This window comes from Aspergillus lentulus (assembly GCF_001445615.1).
Source record: "Aspergillus lentulus DNA, contig: Alt01, strain: IFM 54703, whole genome shotgun sequence".
Taxonomy (NCBI): Eukaryota; Fungi; Ascomycota; class Eurotiomycetes; order Eurotiales; family Aspergillaceae; genus Aspergillus; species Aspergillus lentulus.
The window spans coordinates 445,712-467,611 of NW_028322123.1; the positions used below are offsets into that span (position 1 = coordinate 445,712).

A 21,900-nucleotide genomic window follows, 5' to 3' on the forward strand; every position below is an offset into this window, starting at 1 on the left:
ATCAGCTTCATACATACTGAGTTACTATCATGCCTGGGACATAATATAACTCGCGTTACCATGCAATTACGTCCATATGGACCGACTCCGAACCTAATACTAGACAGTAGACAGAGATTACTTTACTCGCTACGAAACACGCACAGTAATCAACAGCTATCCATGATGATAGATCGAATATAGAAATGCCGCCTCTTTCTTGATGTGCAGACTCTGCTGAGCATGTATCATGTAAAGTGAAGCGAAAGCAAACCAGACCGGACAATACACCAAGTAGAAATGAAACAACGCCAGCCCCATCCTTCTAACTTGGCCTCGTCGTCATCATCACTCATCAAGACCGAAACATCAAGCAGATGCCCTCCGTCTCTTCCTACTATTCGAGCACCGCGAGGCCATCAGCAGAGGCTCTTCATCGCCGTCACTGCCCGTGGCTTCTTGCATGTGCAGACTCAGCAAGGCATGCGCGGCCTTGACTTCTCGCGCGAAGAGCGCAGAGCTATGTTTCCGCTTGGACCGGGTCTCGATCTTCCGGTTGTGGTCAAGGCTCGACAACTTGACGGAACCCTTATCGCTTCGATCCCTTTTCTCGCGGTAATCCTCGTCATCGTCATCGTCGTCGGCATCAAGATCCATGGAGAGGACCTCTGTCGCGGTACTGGTACTCTCCGTGTACACGGTCGAGGAACCCGTCTCGTCCGACCCGGAATCCTCCTCGCTTCCTGCTGTGTGTTCTCTGTCGGGCGGTGGGGCGATGGTAGCGAGCATCGCTCGCGGCGAGGGTACGTCGGAGCAGATCACCTCAGAGCTCCGGGGTGTGTTGACGGGGGTGAAGCTATTCCGGAAGGGGCTCACTGGAGAGACGCAGTATACGTCGCCATGGTACTCGGGTGAGGACGACCCGTAGCCGCTCCTAGTATCTGGGTATCGGTGCTGTTGGGATCGGGGTATGAGTCGCTTCACGAACCCAGAGCTCCCTGGTGAGTTCGGACGGAAATTGGTTCCTGTCCTGAGAAGGCGGAGGGAACTATGCGATGGAGACTGGAGTTCAAGCATGCGGTAGTAGTTTGCTGTCTCGGTAGCTTTTCTTACAATAGCCGGGTCAATGACCATACGGCCGAACCGTCCTCGGTCCTGAGGGTGGATGCACATCGACGGGAAATCCAGGCCGAATAATGGTGTCAAGGCGTGTCGGATCTTCCAGCAGAATGTCGCTGCCACCGCTTTTGCGGCCTCATATGGCATCCAGTAGCCTCGAAAGGTAAAGAGTCAGCAGGAGAATACGGACAGAAAATGACAGTCAAATACCTTGGGCGGCAAGTGCTCCCCCAGTGATACTGTGGCAAATCTCACGAAGACCAGGGTTGGCATTCAACATCTTGGCTGGTGTCGTCTGATCTCAGTCAGTCAGGAACTACTAGCCAAAGTCGTTGTGTATACCTTTGAATAGTCATTGCATTTGAAGAGATGTGTCGTCCGCACAAGGCCAATGTTGTAATCCCACATCACGATCCATTCTTTCTCGTCGCCAGGAAGTTTAAACGTATACTGAAAGACTAGAGAGCTTGTAAGCAAAAGCACCCCTTGTAATGCGGTGTGGTGTTGGCTGCTGTGACTCACCCTCAAAACTCTCCCGACCAGTCCGCTCCTGGAACGATTTTTTGTCACTGTTATATGGTATGTGTCTTGCGTACTCTACAATATCGCCCATGGGATGGATGCGAAATTCGCGGTGCTTTCGAGCCAACTCTTCGTCTCGCTCTTCGCAAGGGGGGTACCGAACCTCGCCCCTGGGCTTGGCCTTTGTGAAGATCGCGGCATCCTTGGCGACCTTAGGCCGTTTAGGACGGGGCGTATTAGAAGCCATACTGGCTGCAGAGCTTGCCAGTGTTTGGGTTGGTAATGATAGTTGGCTCGGGCCGGGAAGGGGATTCAACAAGGATGCTATCGACGCCATGTAAACAGTGGTCGAAACGAAGGTGGAGATTGATGTACAGTCAGCGGATCTCCAGTGAGTGCTTTTGGAGATAACCTTCTCTTCGAAGCTGGAGATTAAGAGAGACACTGAAGAAGACAAAAAGGTCAAGGTTGAGAGAGGATTTATCTGACTTGAGGAACAGCAGAGGATGAGGCTAAAGTCAATCCTTCCGATCTGATCCCTAAGACACTGAGGATGAAAGAATTCTAGAAGGCCTTGCCCAGTGCCAAAGGAAAATATAAGAGACAATGGAAACAAAAGGATGGGAGATGCAGAGACGGGTACGAAGGGTACGCAAATGTGTGGTTACCGTACTGCTTTGGGCGATCACCGGACTAGCCCAAAGAGTCAAATTAGAAAATAGAATGCTGGAGGCCCTCACAAGAGACAAGTGGGCGAGCACCCTTTTCACTTCTTTGTTAGGAGGCTTGTTCTGAATTGCATTCCCTTCTAAAAGTGGATGCAAGTGACGGCGTCTTAGGAAAGCTGCCCAAATGGCTATATTCTGTTTGTCCGGCCAGCCAAACTGAGAAGTAACCTCAGCAAGTGCAATCCTCTCTTGCGAGGCAATGTTCCATAACGGGGAGGCAGCGGTGAACCCAGGCCTACGACTAGACTCCAGATCTAGACGTCTGGGTTGAGCGGATGTCTTGGATTGAGGTGAGGTGGGAAAGTCTTCGGCATGAGAACAACCTCACCGGTACTTGGACCCAGGATTCATCACGAGGTACACGTTCAGATTGGCCAGGCTGCGATGGCGAGTCCAGACTTGCCCTACCTCAAGCACCGTTAGAGTATAGCAAGTACTCCCAAGGTATAACCAGACAACGGTTCGGTTGCAACAGAGCTTCAATTAGCGCCAGCTCGACAATGACAGAAAGCTTGCTCCCCTTCCTCCCTCTTCCTCCAACTCCCGTTCCCCTCTCACTGCCCGGCCATGACCTGTGACCCCTACTAGCCCGATCAAAAGTAACGCATGCCCTCCAATTTCTCGAGGCTTCACCTGTTCCACTCCTGATCTGCAGCTACCCAAGACCAAGAGATGACGCAGGCCTAATGAAGAGACATGGTAGATCACGTTTCAGGAACGGCTGCCACCATGTGGAGGTCTTGCATAGCCGGACCATGTCTATTGCTGCTCTTGCTCCAGATCCCCACCATGCAAACAGATGGAGACAGCGGTCTGACGAGCGTAGACCCCAAAGGGACTAGATAGCCATGGAAAACAAAAAAGGGTATCGACAGACTTTCGTACCGCAATACTAATTCATTTTGTGTTGACCATCTGTGGTTGTTCCCGTTCCCGGTTGGTGAAATAGTGTTTTGGTCACTATTTTTGCCCTCACAACTTGATATCAACCATCCATGTCGATGACCTCGACCTTAGAAGATGGTATCAACCGCTAGATCATCCGGAAGATTAGACCTGACCAGATGAAAATGGCCAATGAACGAACGGGCTCAACAGCGACGGCTCGACGAGGCGGGCAGTAGGGAGGTCTGAGACTGCGGATAGCTGCATGGCGCTTTCTTCCTGTACGACGGGAAGCTGCTTTTGCTCCCAACCAACGAGTTCCCGCTAAATCAGCCATTTGAGCCAGGTGAGACCCAGTATTGCCCGTAAATTTGTCCGTAAGGGCGACTTTGGCTCCATCCGAGTCGGATCTGGTCAGAGACAACCTAAAAATTGAATAAAAAATTGAGCTGCCGTGGTAAATAGTCCGAAAGGGACAATTCATTTCAGAACCATACAGCTCTTGGGTGAAGCCGGGCTAGCCTTCGAAGAAAGAGGACAAGCACAATAACAGTTGTTACACCAACGGAGCTCCCAAAATTATGTAGTCATTCTATTTCCACCCCCCTGCTTCCGCCCGTCAGGCGACATTGCGATAACATGGAGCATGCCATACTAGCCTCGCTCCCTGGAAGTGACACCCGTTGGTCGACTTGACGGCTTTGGTTCCGACAGACCGCTATGACAGGACATAGCTCTCACTGGGCAGTTATTTCATCAGAGACGCAGTTTATGCAGACTCTGCTTATAGGACCACAGACTTCAAAGGAACCTTCCATGCAGCTTCTCTGCAGTAGGTCCACAACCTCCGTGGCGTACCCAGTCGTCATTCCTGCTTGATGGCCTGTCTATTGGAGGACCCGCTTGTTTCGTTGATGTCGACAGCTCCGCCTTTGCCACCCTTTCAGGCTTCCTCTTTGAAGGCTCTGCATTGGTTTGTCAACGGTACTTCAGACCCGCAGCTAAGCCTGGGGACAATAGGTGGATGGCTACTGGCGATGAGGATTCTCAGCCTCATGCTGATCCACAGAGTATGAGGTCTTGCTTGAACCAAAGACAACAGCAAATATTCTTATCCATCACGGCCAAGTCAGTGGCAGTATCCCGTAGGTATCGAGCAGTCCTGCGCTTGCCATTCCAGAGCCTCTCAAGTTTGAGACAACGAGGATCTAGAAGGTGAGAGGGAAGCTCAACGTCCGAAACACGGACTACATTTGCAAAAACTACTCTCAATTTTCGCCATGGACGGATATCCTGTGTATACCTGTGCTTTCAAAATGAAGTCAGAAAAGTCTCAAGGCTGTTACTCGTATGCGACAGACGGCAAAGGATGCGTCATCGAGCAATGCCATCTTCTGTGAGTCAGACTGCCACAGGATCAAAATAGAGATTATGCAATGACTTCACTTAGCCTGCCTGTGCAGATCATGTGTCCCATTTGACCTCAAGCTGATGAGTGACTCGATATCAACACAGCAGGCTGCTCCAGCCCAGGTCACTGTTCTATTGAGAGGCAAACAGCACAAACAAGCCCAAGTCGCGTGACCTCGAGGTACAGAGTACGATGCATCGAAGCACTTCCCCAACCCCCCAACCCATGTGTCAGGAACTCTCGTGTTACATTGGACATTAGCTAACATACAACCCGGGGGTTGTACTGAAGCCTAGGTAACTCCTTAATTATTCAATCTGCATTATACATGACATGGCATGACATACAGCACGCAGTCAAGCACGCCCGTTGCGAAATGCGACGTTGCCGGGTGTCCCCCGTTAGACTCAGGGCGGGATGACCCCTGTCGACTGCGGCATCATAAAACAGCTCAGGCAACACTTGTGTGACGTCTCTCAATCTGGGGTAAAGGGGTGGAAAGGAGCGAGGTCATCCCGCTTACTGCAGATCACAGACAACGTTATGTCCTGTTTGGATGTATTAGGAACAAAGTACCACGCTTCGTGGACTTGGTCCGCATTGCGATGCAGCATTGCCTGAGAGGAGGCGAGTCGGAGCCATTACACTCCTTAGGCCGTGAGGCTGCCATGGGTTGATAATCGAGGATCGAAACGGTTATTTCATATTGGCATTCTTGAAAGGGGAGGTCGACCGACGGATCAGACCTTCGCAAGAACAAGACTCGGCACAAGTACCATGATGCAGACAACTCAATAAATTTGAGGCGGATCGTAGCGTATGTCATTTAGCACGCTGATGCGCATCTTAAATACAACGATACTAGAAAAGCATGAAGAGGGGGAGAAAGGAAAAATGAAAATGAAAAAAAGAAAAAAAAAAATTTACATATGTCACAGGATACTGATGGTGAAGCTTTTAGACAATAAACCTGAGTGTCAACGCAGACTCGATTGCACACAGAAAAGAAGACCCTTGTAAAGGGAAATAAGAGAAAAAGAAACCCTGAGAAATCATACCATCTTAACATCATGCACGCCGAACCATCCGTCCCGAGTCACAATGTACAATCCAATTCTACCCAAACTCGATTCGCAGGAGCAATACTAGATCGCTTGCCCGTTAGCATAATCCATGTCCGATGTCATCATATCTTTGACCGGCTAGCAGGTCAATAGACGAGCAATGAGACCAAATTGCGCACTTAAGCAGCCAGCAGAGGCTCCCTGGACTCCAGAGGCTGACGGTTGTGCTCAATCGGTTCTGCTACCGGCTCCTGCTTTGGAGCCTCCGGGAAGTCCGCTGTCTTGATGACGGGTTCGGGGATGGGCTCCTGCTTGACAATGGCTTCGGCGCTAGGCTCCTTCTTGACAACAGGACCGGCGGCCTTGGTAGCTTCTGGTGAAGTACTGCGGCGGTGGCCAATGTACTCCTGAGCCTTGGCGCTGTAGTCACCGACGTATTGCTTCACGAGACCGGTGGCATGATGGGTACGCTCCTCGGCGAGGTCCTTCAACTGGTGCGCTTGGGAGTTGATAATTGCATGGACATTCTCAATTTGAGCATCAATGACTTCGCGGTTGTTGATGTAGACAAGCGGTCCCAGATACGCGATGGTGACAGCAATGAGCGACAATCCCCAGAATGGGAGGAATTTGATCAGCCAGTAGGCAGTAAAGGCGGCAGAGAAGGCCTGCAACTCCCGTCAGCGCTGAGCCCGTACTTCAAAAGGACAATAAGAGGAAGCATATTCGAGGCTAAACATACAGCAACAGTGTGGACCACATTCTCGGCGAACAGAATACGCTGGAACTCAAGAAGAAGGAAGTCGACGAGCTGTTCAAGGTCCTCCAGGACTGCCTCAACGGTTTCCTTGGGGACGGTGTAGTATTTGCGAGGACGGAATGAGCTGGCGAGGCCCTGTGACAGCACGAGACGACCACCAATTTCGGCCGCAGCAGTGACTACCATCTCAATCAGCCAACGATCGCAATATATGCACCAACCAGTATCAACTCACATCCCAAAGCCAGATATGTAAACTTGAAGAACCAGCGAAGAAGGGGCAGGTAACGGGCGGCAAAGATAAAAGCGATGACGCTCACAAAGGAAACGGCAGTAGCTCTTGGTTGCTCCCACTGGTGCATGTCAGCAACATATAAAATTGAGACCAGACCAGGAGATAACTCACGCTCAGGAGTCTGTAAAGCAAGGAATGATAGTCTATGCGATCATTAGCTCTGTTTTCTGAGGTTACTAGCTTGACTTTAAAAATTGCTTGACATACATGTCAGGGGCTGGCCGGTCGCAGTGGTCGTTGACGGAGTTGAGCTCGAATATCTCAGATCGCGCAACTCCTCTTGGGTACGCGAGGCCTCAGACTTGATGTTGTCAATAACAGGACCTGCAAAGCAATCTTGTTAGAACTTTGATATCTCCGCTATCGATTGAGTTCATTCTGTACCGTTCGTCACAACATCTCTGATGCCTAGATTCTAAGGTCAGTCTATGTAACGCTAGGCCGTAGGGAAATGACAAACTATAGATAGCAGTTGTAGTTAGCATTCCTGTCTTCAAAGGAAGTCGCCTATGTCTGCTCCAAACGTACCTTACTGCCGTTAGGGTTGGGATAGCTCACGTCACCTTCGGCCATGGCGGAAGTTTGTGTGGAAAGCTCTAGAACTTGGGTCACAGAGTATGAAGATGATTTTGTTGTCAGGGGTTCCGTGAGAAAATGAAGTTCCGGATTTAAACAGATGAAGTCGATGAGATTAGGAGGAGTGTTTGAAGAAGAGAAGGATAAGAGAGGGATGAACGGATGTGGATGGGGGCAGCAGCAGCAGAAAAAAGATAAGGAGAGGGTCGTGCTTTAGTCTAGTCTGGTTCGATCCGGCCTGTTTTGGTGGTGATGCAATACAAGCGAGCCCGGACAGGTTCGGGCTTGTCTGGTCGTGTGCTTCACTGCCTTTTCTCTCTTGTCGAGTTAAGGGGACGATCCACTCAAGTATTATTCTGCAATAATAAACGTCATTTATTGTTCATTAATTAGTTCTCGTCTCGAAGCATTAGAAGACTGCTACCTACTCCGTACATGGCGGTAGGATTGTCTGACAGAGCTACCATTAATATTTCTGGGCTCCTTCGACATGTGATAGCGGCACTCTTTTCCTAGCGATGACATACGCAGTAACAACATCATAGGGGCATTCTATCGCCACACTCTGCAAACTTGGCAAGCAGCATATCCATGAAAGCAAAGTTCCAGTGTTACTGCTGTACTACTACATACAAAGGTCATTGTCCATTTGTATGTGGACTTGATCAGATCTCTCAGCATTAATATTGTGGCTGAATAGACACAGTCAACCCCGCGCATATGGGCGAATGGTGGACGCCGTCGAGTACCTATGATCTCACAATGATATCTTGATTCTGACAGGCTGATTTGAAAGACCATGTTTGCACTGCTGTTGATTGCAGGAACCGAACGCCCATTAACGAGCCCGCTGTTCGATCTTCTGCTCGAGTCGTCAAGTTGGTTGGTGGATTGCGGCTTATAATAGCTATGCTCTTAAATTCTTAAATACAGTTCAGAGTTCTGTCCAAAAGCTTAGATCTAGTTTGTCAACCCTTTTGACTGTTCTCCGTTCTGGCACTGGTTTATCCCACTGGAGGAGGCAGTAGTGAAGGCTGAGAGGCTCACCGACACCGGCCGATTCCACTGCTGGAAGCAAGGGATCAAACGACTGCAGAACAAGAGAGTCTGGTGCAGGCTTTGGCCATCAGGTATGACCCTTCTAGCGAGCTGCTGGCTATTTGAGAAGGAGCGAGTATAAATGTCATTGTATCGAGGATTCGCAGCGTAGAATTAGAATAAATCTAGATGCCAGCAAAATCAGGCAGAGTGCATGATGTAGTGTATCACGTGATCTGGCAGGACTCACGCGTCTCCGATGTTTTGATGCTCAACTTCCGCCGACGACGAGCGACCGCAGCACATTGTTCGCCAACAGACATTAGCCGCACCACTCCATAAATCGATGATTACCTCGCCTGGTACTGACTCCTCAGAACGGGCATCTTGGCCCTTTACGTGATTGCACCGATTCATCCCGCACCCGCCCAGTAAATCCTTCCGATCGCATTTGTTTACATCGCCATGGCGCCTGCCGGACCAAGGGTGCAGAAGCCTGTGGGCTCTGCAGCATGGATTTCAACCGAGAAGGAGAACTTTGCGCAGCTGGTCGATCAGGAGATGGAAGAGATTGAGTATCCTGTGCGCCATGAAATGGATTGGTTGAATGAGCACATGGCAGAGGTGTTCGCCAGCAATCAATTGTGCGTTCTGATCTACATCTCAATCAAACCGTTGACCCTTGCTGACTGCAAAATAGCAATCTTACAGACGTGTTCAAAACTCCCGGAAAGCTCCGAGGTAAGACACCTCGAACAGCACGGAAGCGGAATGTAAATGAGAACAGAATTGTACGTTGGCCACACCCATTGCTATGTTTGATGATCTTCGATTATTCGTACTAATCGATAACAGCCTTTGAGTGAGATCTTCACAACATCTCATAATCAAGGAGACCGCAGTCGTAATGTCAGCCCCGCCCGTTCACCCGTCAAACCCTCCGCTGCGCCTATCACAAGTGCACCGTCGGAGCCAAAAGTCTCTCCAGCCAAGACGAGGGATGCCGCGGAGAATATCTCGCAGCCTCAATACCCTGATTTAAGCCAGAACTTGAACTCGTTCCCCCAGTATAACACTGATTCTGGCTACCATGGCATGCCGGACGATGAAGGGGAGGATCAGGACGATGATGTGGTTCTCACCCAAGTGCAGTCGGAGACGCAGACATCCACCCAGCCTGTCGAAGACGAGCCCGTAACCGCCAACGAAAACCGAAACGAACCACAGCGACAGTCTGTTGATCGTCGTACAACAACTGCTTCATTCCATTCAGCTCAGGAAGACGTACGGCAACGCGGAGAGACGATCGAGCCTATGGGGGAGCCTGTGGAGGCTATCAACAATGAGACAACGCCAAGACAGGAGAAGGCGGCTTCTTCCACGCCTCAGCCAGACGAAAAGCAGCCGGAAGCATTCGTCGTGGCAGATCCGGCACCAGAGGGGGAACCAGAGGCCGAGTCGGAGTCCGAGTCCAAGCCACGGGCGGAACCACAAACATCGCCAACCAAGTCTTCTCCAATGAAACGACCAGCAGCTCCGGTGGAAGAAGATCCGGTGGAAGAAGATATCCACGAAAAGGACGACACGCCTCTTGACTCCCTGGATGACATCGGCACGCCTTCGGACAACTCCACTCCGGAAAGACCTCCCATCCGCAAGAGCAGTCTGAGCTTTGCATCGCTCCCTGCACGGGAGCCACTATTGAAGAAGAGCTTGGGTGGCTCGAGACTCTCTCGCACAAGCCACGTTGATATTGCTAGAGTGAATAATGCTGCAGGTCCTAGTTCATTTGGTCGGCAGACCGGTGGACACAGAAATACCGCTGTGGATGAGGAGCCAGCGCTGGATGACGATATGGACATTGATGAAGGTAGAAGAGGTGCTCAGCTGCAGGATGATATTGAGGCAGAAGCAGACGCCACAGCTAGCAAGGCCCATACCAAGTCTTCCACTCAGAGACTTCACGAAAAGATTAGCATGCTTGGCAAACTTCAACCCTCGCGGCCCACGAAGTCCATCCCATCCGTTTCAGGTCTATCCTCCGCTCACGTTGTTTATCCCGAGCTCCCGGCAGCCAGTGCAAAGTCAGAGGTACTCAATCAGGAATCTCGCGAGCCGGCTGCACCGGAGCCTATGGCAATCGACGCGGACGACTGGATCAAGCCAATAGAGTCTCCGCAGAAAGCACATGCTCCCAGAAGCCCGAAAACGGAAGTGAAGGTGAAAGAGCCCACGAATGAAACGAGTCGTGCACACAGTGAGAAGGTTTCGCTACCACGAACTCAGAATCAGATCGACGCGGACGCGGCGAGAGCCAGCAACCGAAACGTCGCAGAATCAATCCGTGAAAAGTCTTCAACACCAGCTTATTCTTCACCCCAACGGCCTGCTCATCAGAAGAGTGCGTCAGTGTCCAACAGGAGCCACCACGCTTCCACAACACCAGTGGGGTCTCCCGCTGCCGAGCGTCATGATGGCCCTCTGAGCGCATCCAAGTTGAAACTTCAATCCATCATGAGATCTGCCAAAGGTCTGTTTACGAACACTGGCAGTGTGACAGCTGCAGCAAGATTAGAAGCGTCCTCGCCTGATGAGCTAGGGTTGCATTCGTACAATCGTGCAAGCGCTGATGCTGGTCGTGAAACACAAGATCGCCGGCCAGTCCAGATATCTAGTCCTCTTCCTCGACAGGAAGGGCGCAGAACGCGAAGCTCGACAGAGAGGGAAGAAAAGCGCAAGCAAAAAGAGCTTGAAGATCGTCGTCGAGAAGAGGAGGAGGCGGAGAAAGCGCGGGTAGAGGAACGCCAGAGAGCCCTTCAGTTGAAGATTGCTCAGGAAAGGGCGCGGATGGAAGAAGAGGAACGTAACGCTCCTCCTTCGGCAGCCGCCGCTCCAGCAAGCTCGAAGAAGGCACAGCCGCTGCAGAGACATCAATCCAGAGAGCCCGAGCCCAGCCATGAGACTAGTTCTCGAGCACCCAGTCGAATGTCCGTCTCCCAACAGCAGTCAAAGCAGAACGATCGGCGCCCTGTCAAGCCCGCTCGTGAAGTTCTCCAGAAACCCAAGCCTCAGCCCGTCTCCATTCGTGTTGGCAGCGCGCTTTCGCGCCAGATACCACTGGCATCCACTTCTGTGGCGTCTAGCGCTCCGGAGCCCAGTGCTTCTGTCGCTGTACCGCCCTCGGCTTCCAAGCCGCCAACTCTCAAAAAGAAGGCCAGCAATTCTTCTTTACATACCGCCTCTTCAAATAGCAGTTTCAAGAGCTCAGTCTCCAGCCAATCGCAGCGCAAGGTTCAGCTTGCGAACGAGAGGAAGAGGGAGCAGGAAGAAAGAGAGGCGCGCCGCAGGGAGGAGCAGAGACGTGAGGTAGAACGCAAGCGAGCTGCTCAGCAGCAAGAAGACGCGCGTCGTCAGGAAATGCGCAGCCGAGCAGAGGCCGAACGTCGGGAAAGGCTTGCTGCTGAGGATGCGAAGAAGGCTGCCCAGATACAGGCGATCGAGAAGCGGAGACAGGAAAATGCACGGAGATTGGAAAGACAGGGCAGTCAACAACCTACTAGTGAACGGGTAAGTGAATCCCGTGAGTGGCTTTGAACCATGCTGATACTTCATCTATTTAGGCTTCAATTGTCCAGCCAGAGAGACCTCTTTCACAGGCTGCCAGACCCGCGTCACGGCTTGGATCCATCCAACCTTTCAGTCGGACGATCAACCCTCCTCAACCCAATCCGGCCAAACCACCAAAGAGAGGGTTGGATGAGGAAACCAACTACCGTCCCGCGGCTATGAAGTCCAGTACTGTCCAACCTTCCGGGGAATCCAAGCGCAGGAAGACGGAAGACGAACACAACCCTATGTCCGCCATTCGACCCACAATGGCCCCACCCATCAGACAGTCGGGTATCCGCAAGGTAGACTCCCGCCATTTCCAAATCACTCTGGTCGTATATGCTCATCTGTATTGCAGGAATCCATGAAACCTCCCATGTATGGTCACGGACAGACGTCTACGCATCAGCAAGGCTCTTCGATCTTCAAAACCGCCCAGCCCCAAAGGCCAGCTCACCCCATGGATATGGCAAAGTATGCAAGCGGCAAGATACCCTTCGCAGAACCAAGCAATGCCGCGTCTCAGCTGCCTGGGCATAAGACTCCAGGAGCCAGCTCGTCTCAAAGGGCACCGGCGAAGCCATCTCCCAACTATCCCAACGGCGAGAACATTCATCTTCCCGAGATTGCTACCGATAGTGAGGATGAGGACTCGGATGCGGAGATGCTCCCCGTGCCCAAGTGGGCTCAGCCTAAGGAGCTCGAGAATATCCTTCGCCAGCAGGAAGGCATGGAGGCGGACTCAATCTTTGGTCCCATCGCTCCGTTCTCACTGGAGGAGACTTTCAAGGCGGACAAGAAAATCAAGAAATTCCGTGAGCGTACCAGCAGCGCCAACTGGTCTGGTGCCGATGGACTGACCCAAGAGGAAATCCGTCGTGACCTCGCCGAGCGTCAACGGCTGAGACTCAACGGCGGCTGGACCTTTAACTCATAATTCCTACCTCCATTCTTATTTTGGTCGGGTATTTGTTCAATCTTTATGTTGAGGGGTTTGCGTTGCTAGCGACAGCTGAACTCTGGGAGAAATTGGGTGATTGGCATACCTGGCGGCGTTTGCGGGTCGTTGATACGCTATTAGCTTTGCAGTTGCATTATTGGGAACATAACCAAGCATTTAAATTTACACGATTATGGATAAGTTTAGGTATTCTAATGTAGTCGAAGCATTGGTTTCTCCCGGTCGAATACAATAGACTTGTAGTCCATATTACATACAGTCCATCTGATCGGGATATATATTGTATCTGCTGTACACAACATCGTTCTAAGAACTACTACGAAGGGCAGACGGGTAAACAAAACGGAAAAACATCAAGAAAAAGAACGAGAAAAGGTAAACATAAAAGAAAACGAGGGACTGAGGAAAACCGTTCCAATAATGATAATGAGAGGGGTGGAAAAAAAAAAGAATGCATCATCCGTGAATCGAACACGGGCCTCGTCGATGGCAACGACGAATTCTACCACTAGACCAATGATGCTAGTTGTTGAAGTTCCCTTCTTACTTTGCTATATATTCCAGAGTATGCTAGTCCTTCAATTGCGAGAGAGCCTGGTCCAGTACAAGTTGAAAATATATAGTAAAGAGCAACAGTTGAAAATATATAGTAAAGAGCAACGTACAATCGACGAGACTCAAGTCTCAAATGGGTTATTTAGGCAGCCATCGGCGTCTACAAGTATTCGCTATGTGCGTTCAGGTGTCGAGAGAGACTTCGTCTACTAGTTTATTCAACTAGTACTCTGGGAAATATATAACCCCCACGGACTCATCGTGAAGCCCTAAAGAGTTAGAGACCCAGTGAACAGCAGATGTCTCAAAAGTCGGATTTCTGTTCCTCAAGGCTCTGGTATCAAGGTGAAGGGCACTCATAATTTTAAGTCGCTACATTCTACCGCTAAAATCCAAACCAAGCGAATCTGCTATGGGCTATTCCGGATATGATTTTCTGAGTTTCATATTCTGGCACATACGACCACAGGGTATGGAAAACGGGCTTCCTATCTGATATAGGAGGTATTGTCCCAATAAGTTTGATGGAGACGGCCAGGACAATCATTGCCAATGCCAACATCCAGTGCAGATCACCATATTTCGAATGGAGACTGTCTTCCAGCATGGGAAATGGCTCGACATGTCCAGTCAAGTAACTAGACAGCACACACAACGTTAGAGTCCAAATCAACAGCATCAATGATCATGTCACAGTTACGCTTTTCTTGTCCAACTGAGGGGCCAGTATGGAAATCTCTAGCACCAACAACCTGATATAGTCCCGATATCCCAGGTCAAGTCGTATCAAGGTCCCATCCCAGCTTTGACTCCAATCCACGATATCTGGGACGTCGTGTACCCCGTAGTATGTTGGAGATCCCGGATCCCAAACCAGAGATCACATTGCTCCTTGCCCTCCTTGTCCTCCTTGTCCTTCTTCTCCTTCTTCTTGATGGCTTTGAGGAGCTCCTGGGCCTTGGTGCGCTTGCGCGCAACTTCCGCTTCTTCGGCCGCGGCGGCCTTCCTTCTCCAGCCGATCGACTTAACTTAGGCCCCCTAATATGATAGATAATGTCATATATCAGCATCAGCCTTGGCTCACTACTATACGTGCATAGTGGCAATGACAGACAGACTTACCAACGTTTCCGATGGACGAATCCATCTGACAATATGGGCCTTCTCTCGGAACTCGTAGCTCATGAGCCTTAGAGCCGGAAGTTGGTCAAACAGGCCATTAGAGGAAGTAAAAGTTGAAAGTGGTATTTCAGTGTTGCATTACTAGTAGTCAAACGAGTATCTGGAGAAGTGATAATGTCTTACAGAAAGTGAGTGAGGAGCCTAATATGACAATAGCTTGAGACGTTGGTAGGAATGGTTAGAATTTTCTGTTCATTCACTGTCTTTAACTTCCACTAGTGAATTGTCTGCTTTTAGATCTATGTTGTGTGAATATCTGTAGGGCCTGAATAAGTGGATAGTCAATAGACCAGAGTCCAAGGGTTGACCTGAGTATCGAGAATCCGAATTCCTGATTCACAACTTCTTTGACGATATGGTAGACATAATTTTCAAGTACACAGGAGATGTCTATATCCAACGTGCATCCGTTGATGGTATTGGTATTGGTATTTTATCATGACATCTGCAAGGAGTATACAAGGGCCGAGACCCTATCTAGATACATACATTGTGCTCAGCAAGACTCAATCCCACCATGCACTGATAGTTACAAGCCTGTCCGGACCATTTCAATCAACCTCCGGTTCAACGTCACTGACCTCCTCGTACGCCTCGTCCATGGCGTCTGGATTGAGATTGGCTGCGTCGGGGGTGATGCCATCCTTGTGCCTGTCTCTGTCATGGGATACCGTGCGCCACCCAAGTGGCTGCGATGGGTCTTTGATGTACTCGGACATGGGGAACTGTCGCAGGGTCAGCTAATATCCAAAAGAAGGAAAGAGATAACCTACGTAATGATCGTTCTTCTTCATCGTTACAACCCATGGCACGTTGTCAAAGGTCACGGCACGCAGCCGGAAGTATGTATTGTCTGGAATTTTGCTGACCTCCCTGACGAAGCAGTCAAGGTTCGGCGTCGGAACGCCATTTACGGCGGTGATGAAATTCGTCGGAGCGAGGCCATATTGATAGGCTGGGGAGCCGCGACTCTGCAGGAAGTTAGTGCCACGACTACATTAGAACTCTCAAGTACAATGTTGAACATACCCTCGCGCTGACATACACCTCGCTGTGCAGCTTGGAAATTTGCTGACGTACGGCGTGGTGTGGCTTCTGTAGCACAGCACCGCAGAAGACAACAGCACGGTCCGTCTCCAGATCCTCGGTAGGCACTGTCGGTAACTTGAGGTGCATCTCCTGTCCGTTGCGCACGATAAGAGCGTCAAGAACCTCTTTCTCATACATTTTGTCCAACTCGGAGACGCGAGTGATGAGTTGACCGTCCAAGGTCAAGATAATGTCCCCTTCTTGTAATGAGTCCGCGTTGGACGTAAACTGCGGCGGAGGACAATCGACTTTGCGCACCATGAAGAGTTGGTGCCGCGATGGATTCGCCTGTGCTACCTTCTGGATCCACTCTTCCGAGACACCCATGATGCGGGCCTGACTCATTTGAACCACATAGCTCTCCATGTTGAGGATTCGCAGGTTGGGAATGATCCCCTGCTGAATCTTGGATGTAACAGGCAGGAGCGCCGGTGTGGCGAAACCGAGATGGTATTCCACATCCTTGTGAGAGCTCGGGGTGCGCTCTCCCAAATAGTTGAGCCACAAAGCCTGGACGACTCCATCTTCCCCAATCAGCACACCGTTCGTGCACTGCCCACTCAGGCCCGTATCAACCGTGATAGCGTCCAGGTTGATCGCACGGTAGCGCGGCGCCGAGGCATTCGCGGGGATCGAGACGGTGGTGATGTCGGTGACCGCTGTCTTGGCGACCACGATGCGGAAGTTCTGATTGAAGCCCACAAAGATGGTCTCCTGGCCCTGCTTGATGTACTCGGTGCTCAGCTTGGCGCTCTGAACTGGAGCCTGTACGAGACTGGGGTCATATTGGATGATGGTATAGTTCTGTAAAGGATGCAAGAAGATAACCTTGGCCGCGACAATGATCGAATCGGCCACAGTGATGTTGATGTCACATAGGTTATAGGGAACAATAGCTCTGGACACCACAACAAGACCCTTTTCGGCATCGATTACCAACCCGAAACCGGTTTTCTTGGCTTGCGGGTACCCATCGAGCTTCAAGGGCATGGTGCAGGAGACACGTACGAAGCTGCGCACAATATCCGCAACCGCAGGCTGACTGACTCCGTCGAGCTGAATGAAATCAGCTTTCCTCGGAACCGGCGTTTCAGCTGGCACGGGGTCGGAAAGATCGGAGAAGTCCCAGAGACCCGTCTCGTCGTTACGAATGGCCATTCGCATCTTGGGATGCCAGTGGCGGTCTATGTACACGATGCTGGTACCCCGGGTGTGGAGATCTCGAATATGACGATACGAGATGACCACCCGAGCCCGATCCGGAATCGTCTTCATTACTTCAATGAACTCGTCTAGGTTTCGGGTCGGGCGTTTGTCCACAGCATCAATAATCCACCCCGACAGGGTATTCTCCAACTTGAAAGAGCCTGCTGCTTCGCAAACATACACTCCTCGAGCGGCAATGGCATAAAGCCGGGCCTGCTGATAGGACAGATTGTGGAAAGTGCCACCGGCCACCGCCACAAAACGGTCTGGTGTGATGGCATGCAGATCGCCAACCTCGCATTCCACCTCGACATTCTGACCGCCTCTCTGAACCAGCAAACGCACGGTCTTCCCGACGCTTGAATCGAGAATATCGTCCAATCGGATGAACTGCGTGAGGAGCTCCCCGTTGACCTGCAGCAGGACATCTCCTTCTTCGAGCTTTCCATCTGCAGGCCCTTCAGGTAATATGATCTCAGCCACCAACATACTGGTCTCATGCGGCGAGGCTTTGCGGACAGCAGCCTCCCACTCGGGGGTCAATCCCAACCGCCGACACTCGTCGAAAGGTTTGAGGATCCACTGTGTCTGAATCGTACCCCGGGCGACAGGCTCACCGCGTCGGATGCATTCCAAAGCGCGAAGGGGGCGGTCTAGGGGAAGGAAATAGTCCGTGGCCGCACCATCCGCGCGACCTCCAGCCTGTAAAGCAATTGCATGCCCGTCGATATTGACAACAGGACTGCCGGAACTGCCACCACTGGCGGCTGCCGCGGCCTGGATGTAGTTCGTATTAAAATCACAGTAACCGTCACCATACTCCGGCGCATTTCTGTCGAGCCGACTGATGACACCAGACAAAATGCTCAGCTTCTCCCCAGCATCATTACCCACGACTCGAATCTCACAACCCACGCGGGCCGCCTCCGGTCGAAGCTTGAGCTCAGTCAATTCCATGTATCGAATTGCCTTGGGGTCGAATTTCAGAATACCAAAGTCGTGCACGGGATCTCGATAAACAGGACGCACGTCGCACTAAATAATCCCATGTCAGCACTGCACCCATATCCGTATGTCCAAGCCCAGAGATCCAACTCACCTCCTCATGATTATCAAATATACAATAACCCCAGAACGGCCCCGCGCAAACCACATGGCGATTCGTCAGGATATACCCGCGCTCAGCATCGACCACAAACCCCGTCGCCTGACTACTCATCGACAAGTCCGTATCAAACGAACAAGTCTGGCAGAAATGGATCGACACCACGCTCTTGACCACCTTCTCGATCGTAGCCTGCCACTCGGGCGAATCCGCCTGCGCGGGGCCGATAGGCATCACCCGGCCTGTATCCTCCTCATCCTCGACATCGTAGACGGTCCCGTTCGCGGGCGTCGCGTCCCCGGGCGTTAATGTCGAGCTCTCGGGTTTCAGGTGTTTGGCTGGACGGTCGGCGGGGGCGGCGACGGAGCTGCGCTTGCGCTTTGTGCTGGTCTCGCCATTTAGATCCATGCTCTTTCGAGAAGCAGACTGAGATAGGGACGGACGGGAACGAGTGAAGGGTGCGAGGGAGGAAAGTAATCGGTTGTTTGTCCCAAGACTGCTGCGTATGACAGGTGTCGCAACGCTAGACCACCGCGAGAGAAGATGTCGATGCGGCAGGAGACGATCAAACTGCTTATGCGGCGACACAAACGTAACACTGTAGACACTAGGCGATCGTGAACGACTCCAGGCGTATCGAATAGACTGTTTGGAAATTCGAGGTGTAGAGGTGTATCGCGATGGGGGCGGCGCGGAGGCGGAAGTAGCAGTAAGATCAGCGATAGTAGTAGCGACCGGCGGGCTCCTTCTGTACAAAGGGAGCAAGACGCAAGACATTCACAAGACACCCCCTCCCAAGTCAGCTACTACCTTAGGAATAGAAGAGGGGAAAGAAGCAAAGAATGAAAAACAGAGGAGGGTGAGACGAAGGTTAGTAGGGAGAGGAAGTCAGGCACAAACTCCAGAGCTTCCCAAGGTTCTTTTTTTTGCAGGGCGGACAGCCGCAGCGCAGGCCACTGATTGGGCAAGACCCTGGCCCGACAGTGGCTGGAAGGGGGGATCAAGTGATGATGCGCAGTCATTGTAGTCCTGTCTTCTGACCTTTTCTACTGCGTAGATTAAGCTAGATTCTGAAGAGAAAGCGACCGAGACATATTGCAATCAAAGCGGATCGTCGTCCGAAGTGAATTGTTGTTCTACCCTGCTCATCTACATGTGAAACAGCACAAATCTAGCGATTACTGTCATGGCAACGTCACATCCGGAACAGACCAACAAGACGCCTTCTCTCCATGGAGCTGTAATATACATCACTTCCTAGTATACAAGTAGATACAAGTCAAGAGGATATACGGCACTTCCTGTTCTCACACAACCACCTCAATACCCAGGGACAGTACATCAGTCCAAGTTCCCGCTTCCGACAAGGGGAAGAAAGTGTCCGGCATCCGAGAGATCCTCGAGTGTTGGTCTATCGCGCTTGGTATTGAACACTGCACGTTCAGGGAGAGTCCCGGCTGGAGCCGTTTTGTTGTAGATAAGGAAGGCTAGAAGAGAGAGATCCCTTGTACTGCTTCTTGGTGGAGACTGAGAGTATGGAAGAGCTGGCGACGGTTATGAAGAGATTCGTGGGAGTCTGTCCTCCAGTTAATAACGATCAAGTGACTATTCGTAGTCTGTCGTCTATCACTGAGGAGTCTGGTATCGGATTGCATGTTCGCAGTGTTGTCAAGTGTCGCCTGGCGCACCGTTTTTGCTTAAAGGCGTAAATGCGTAATCCCCGCCCAGCAATGACCGCACATGCCGACCCCGGGTCTGTAATCAGCGTAGCGCCGAGCGGATGAAAGCCGAGAACTGCGCAGGTAACCTCGAAACGAGGGGCGTTGACTTTTCTGTTGCCTTTCGTGTGCTGGCCGATTGCTATTCCAAAATCGATTTCGAGCGCGAATGAACCCTACAAGTGCCCATACTCAAACCGCCGACTCGGCCGCGGGCGACGGGCTCGGTTTGGTGTTGCCAGGCGTACCTTGCGGGCTAGGCTGGGGTGTGCCCACGGCACCTTTCGACGGCCGGAACAGCTCATTCAACTTGTTGTAGAGCTCGTTGATCGCTGGCATATTTGGAGGCGGCGTCATGATGGCCGGGGCGGTGGGAGCCACACCACCCGACTTCTTCGCCCGATCGGCAATAGTCGCCAGATACGCCAAATTGGCCTGGAGACGGCGCATACACTCAACGTACTCGAGACTGGGCTTTTGCGTCGGACCCTTGGCCGCGTCGGTCGCCTGGTCGGAAGTTGGTGATGGATTGTTGTCTTGCGATGCTTGTTGATTCGGAGGCCCGCCAGCCTTACCCGCCGCCTGCAGATTGATGACCTCTTGCAACAAGATGGAGTTGATATCCAGGAGGGTTGACACACGAGCCTTCTCTCGCGCTGCCGCAGCCGGACTCTGCCCTGCTGTCGGAACGGATCCTTGCTGTTGATTTGGCTGCTGGGCAGGGCGTTGTTGCTGTTGCTGCTGTTGATGCGGCTGCTGCTGTTGTTGTTGCTGTTGTGCCGGAAGCATGCTATTCGCAGAGACCGAAGCCATGTTTTGCGTGAAGTTTTGCGCCGCACTCGGGGACATGTTCGAAGAGGGAGCACCCTGATGCGGTACGAACTGGCTAAGAGTGGCTGGAACAGGAGGTTGGGTGAAAGCAGCAGAGAAATTCCCGTGGGGACCTGCAAAGCGGGAAATTGCACATCACGTTAGCGGCTTGCCTAAGAGCCTAAATCATCCAGGGCGTCCATCCGAAGAAGTCGTGCGACTAGATACTCCGCAGATACTCTGTAGATATGTAACGGGGCAGGGGAGGTGTTCAGGAACGATGTTAAGGCTAATGGCCCGCACAGATAGGACAGGACATTCATGGCATCCATCAGGGATTTGGACTGAGGAAGACAGCTGAATCAAAGTTCATTCAAAACAAAACAAGCTTCAGATAGCAAGTGCAAGTACTCGATCGACAAGACGACCGAGGGACCAGGCCAAGGGGACAATGCACCCTACGCAGAAGAAGGACGGCCGGTGAATGGTTGGACGACGCGAAAAGGAAAAGCAGAAAAAGAAAAGATAAAAACTAGAAAACGACCATGGAGATCAGAAGTCAACGTACCAGACGGCTGCTGAGGGAAACCAGACGGCATCATAGCTCCACCGGGACCGCCAGATTGCAGAGGCACGGGACCGAAAGAATGCTGCTGATGCGATTGTTGGACCGGCGTCTTGGATTGGGGAAATGAGGAGGTGGGCATAGCATTCGGATAGAAAGGGAACTGCTGTCCGTGTGGACTCTGTGTGGTGACAGGATATCCCGCGTTGTGCTGCTGTTGTTGCTGCAGAGCAGGATAGCCGGTAGCGTTGGGATCCATTTTTCCTTATTCACAGTGGTCTGGTCCGAACGTAGTACCTTAGTGATTTGACTGCTGGAGAAAATTTGCCCCCAGTGTTACGCTCGGCGGCCTTTCTTCCCGCTCGACCTATATTAATTTGCTGGACGAAGGGGGATGCGCAAAAAAAGACTTGAAATAAGGCACCGCACGGACGATAGGCAGGGCCCCAGTTAGAGCGCCAGAATAATCTGCGAAGGAGGAAGACCAGCTTAGCTAAGGTACGACCCGTAGACAGCTCTCTGACACTCTGACTCGTCGGGGAATCCAGGGATGACTCGTTAGTGTACGGAGTCAGAGGACAACAAAGGCCAAGGACAATGATGATTGGCTCGACGAAAAAGGTGCTTTCAGGAGTCGGAATAGACCAGGTTAAGGAGTGGAACAGTTAGTTCATTTGGCTAAAAGACAGGATCGACTCCGGGGCAGTCTTCGTTTGCTGGGAC

The 21,900-nt window shown here is 51.5% G+C and overlaps 4 protein-coding genes and 1 non-coding gene across 5 annotated transcripts; 1 reads left to right on the top strand and 4 right to left on the bottom strand.

Annotated features, from left to right (window-relative positions):
* Positions 1–348: 348 nt before the first annotated feature.
* Positions 349–1,867, bottom strand: ALT_0131 (uncharacterized protein; the record flags this gene model as incomplete). Its single annotated transcript, XM_033561549.2, has 4 exons — positions 349–1,253; positions 1,309–1,393; positions 1,441–1,556; positions 1,621–1,867. The coding sequence occupies 4 exons, from the start codon at positions 1,865–1,867 to the stop codon at positions 349–351; spliced, it is 1,353 nt and encodes a 450-aa protein (XP_033417440.2).
* Positions 1,868–5,887: 4,020 nt separating this feature from the next.
* ALT_0132 (reticulon family protein) lies at positions 5,888–7,336 on the bottom strand (the record flags this gene model as incomplete). Its single annotated transcript, XM_089598923.1, has 7 exons — positions 5,888–6,376; positions 6,451–6,647; positions 6,704–6,821; positions 6,875–6,906; positions 6,971–7,087; positions 7,148–7,178; positions 7,292–7,336. The coding sequence occupies 7 exons, from the start codon at positions 7,334–7,336 to the stop codon at positions 5,888–5,890; spliced, it is 1,029 nt and encodes a 342-aa protein (XP_089456587.1).
* A 1,506-nt stretch (positions 7,337–8,842) lies between these two features.
* On the top strand, positions 8,843–12,923 carry ALT_0133 (INCENP ARK-binding domain-containing protein; the record flags this gene model as incomplete). Its single annotated transcript, XM_033561547.2, has 5 exons — positions 8,843–9,021; positions 9,078–9,168; positions 9,233–11,944; positions 11,998–12,288; positions 12,345–12,923. The coding sequence occupies 5 exons, from the start codon at positions 8,843–8,845 to the stop codon at positions 12,921–12,923; spliced, it is 3,852 nt and encodes a 1,283-aa protein (XP_033417438.2).
* Positions 12,924–13,399: 476 nt separating this feature from the next.
* Positions 13,400–13,470, bottom strand: ALT_t002. The gene has a single exon. It is a non-coding gene; the product is annotated as a tRNA-Gly (tRNA).
* An 818-nt stretch (positions 13,471–14,288) lies between these two features.
* ALT_0134 (pro-apoptotic serine protease nma111) lies at positions 14,289–21,436 on the bottom strand (the record flags this gene model as incomplete). Its single annotated transcript, XM_089598924.1, has 10 exons — positions 14,289–14,530; positions 14,625–14,691; positions 15,174–15,206; positions 15,266–15,409; positions 15,458–15,655; positions 15,714–18,014; positions 18,079–18,832; positions 19,773–19,944; positions 20,051–20,746; positions 21,181–21,436. 10 exons carry the CDS (start codon positions 21,434–21,436, stop codon positions 14,289–14,291), a joined length of 4,863 nt encoding a protein of 1,620 aa, XP_089456588.1.
* Positions 21,437–21,900: the final 464 nt, after the last annotated feature.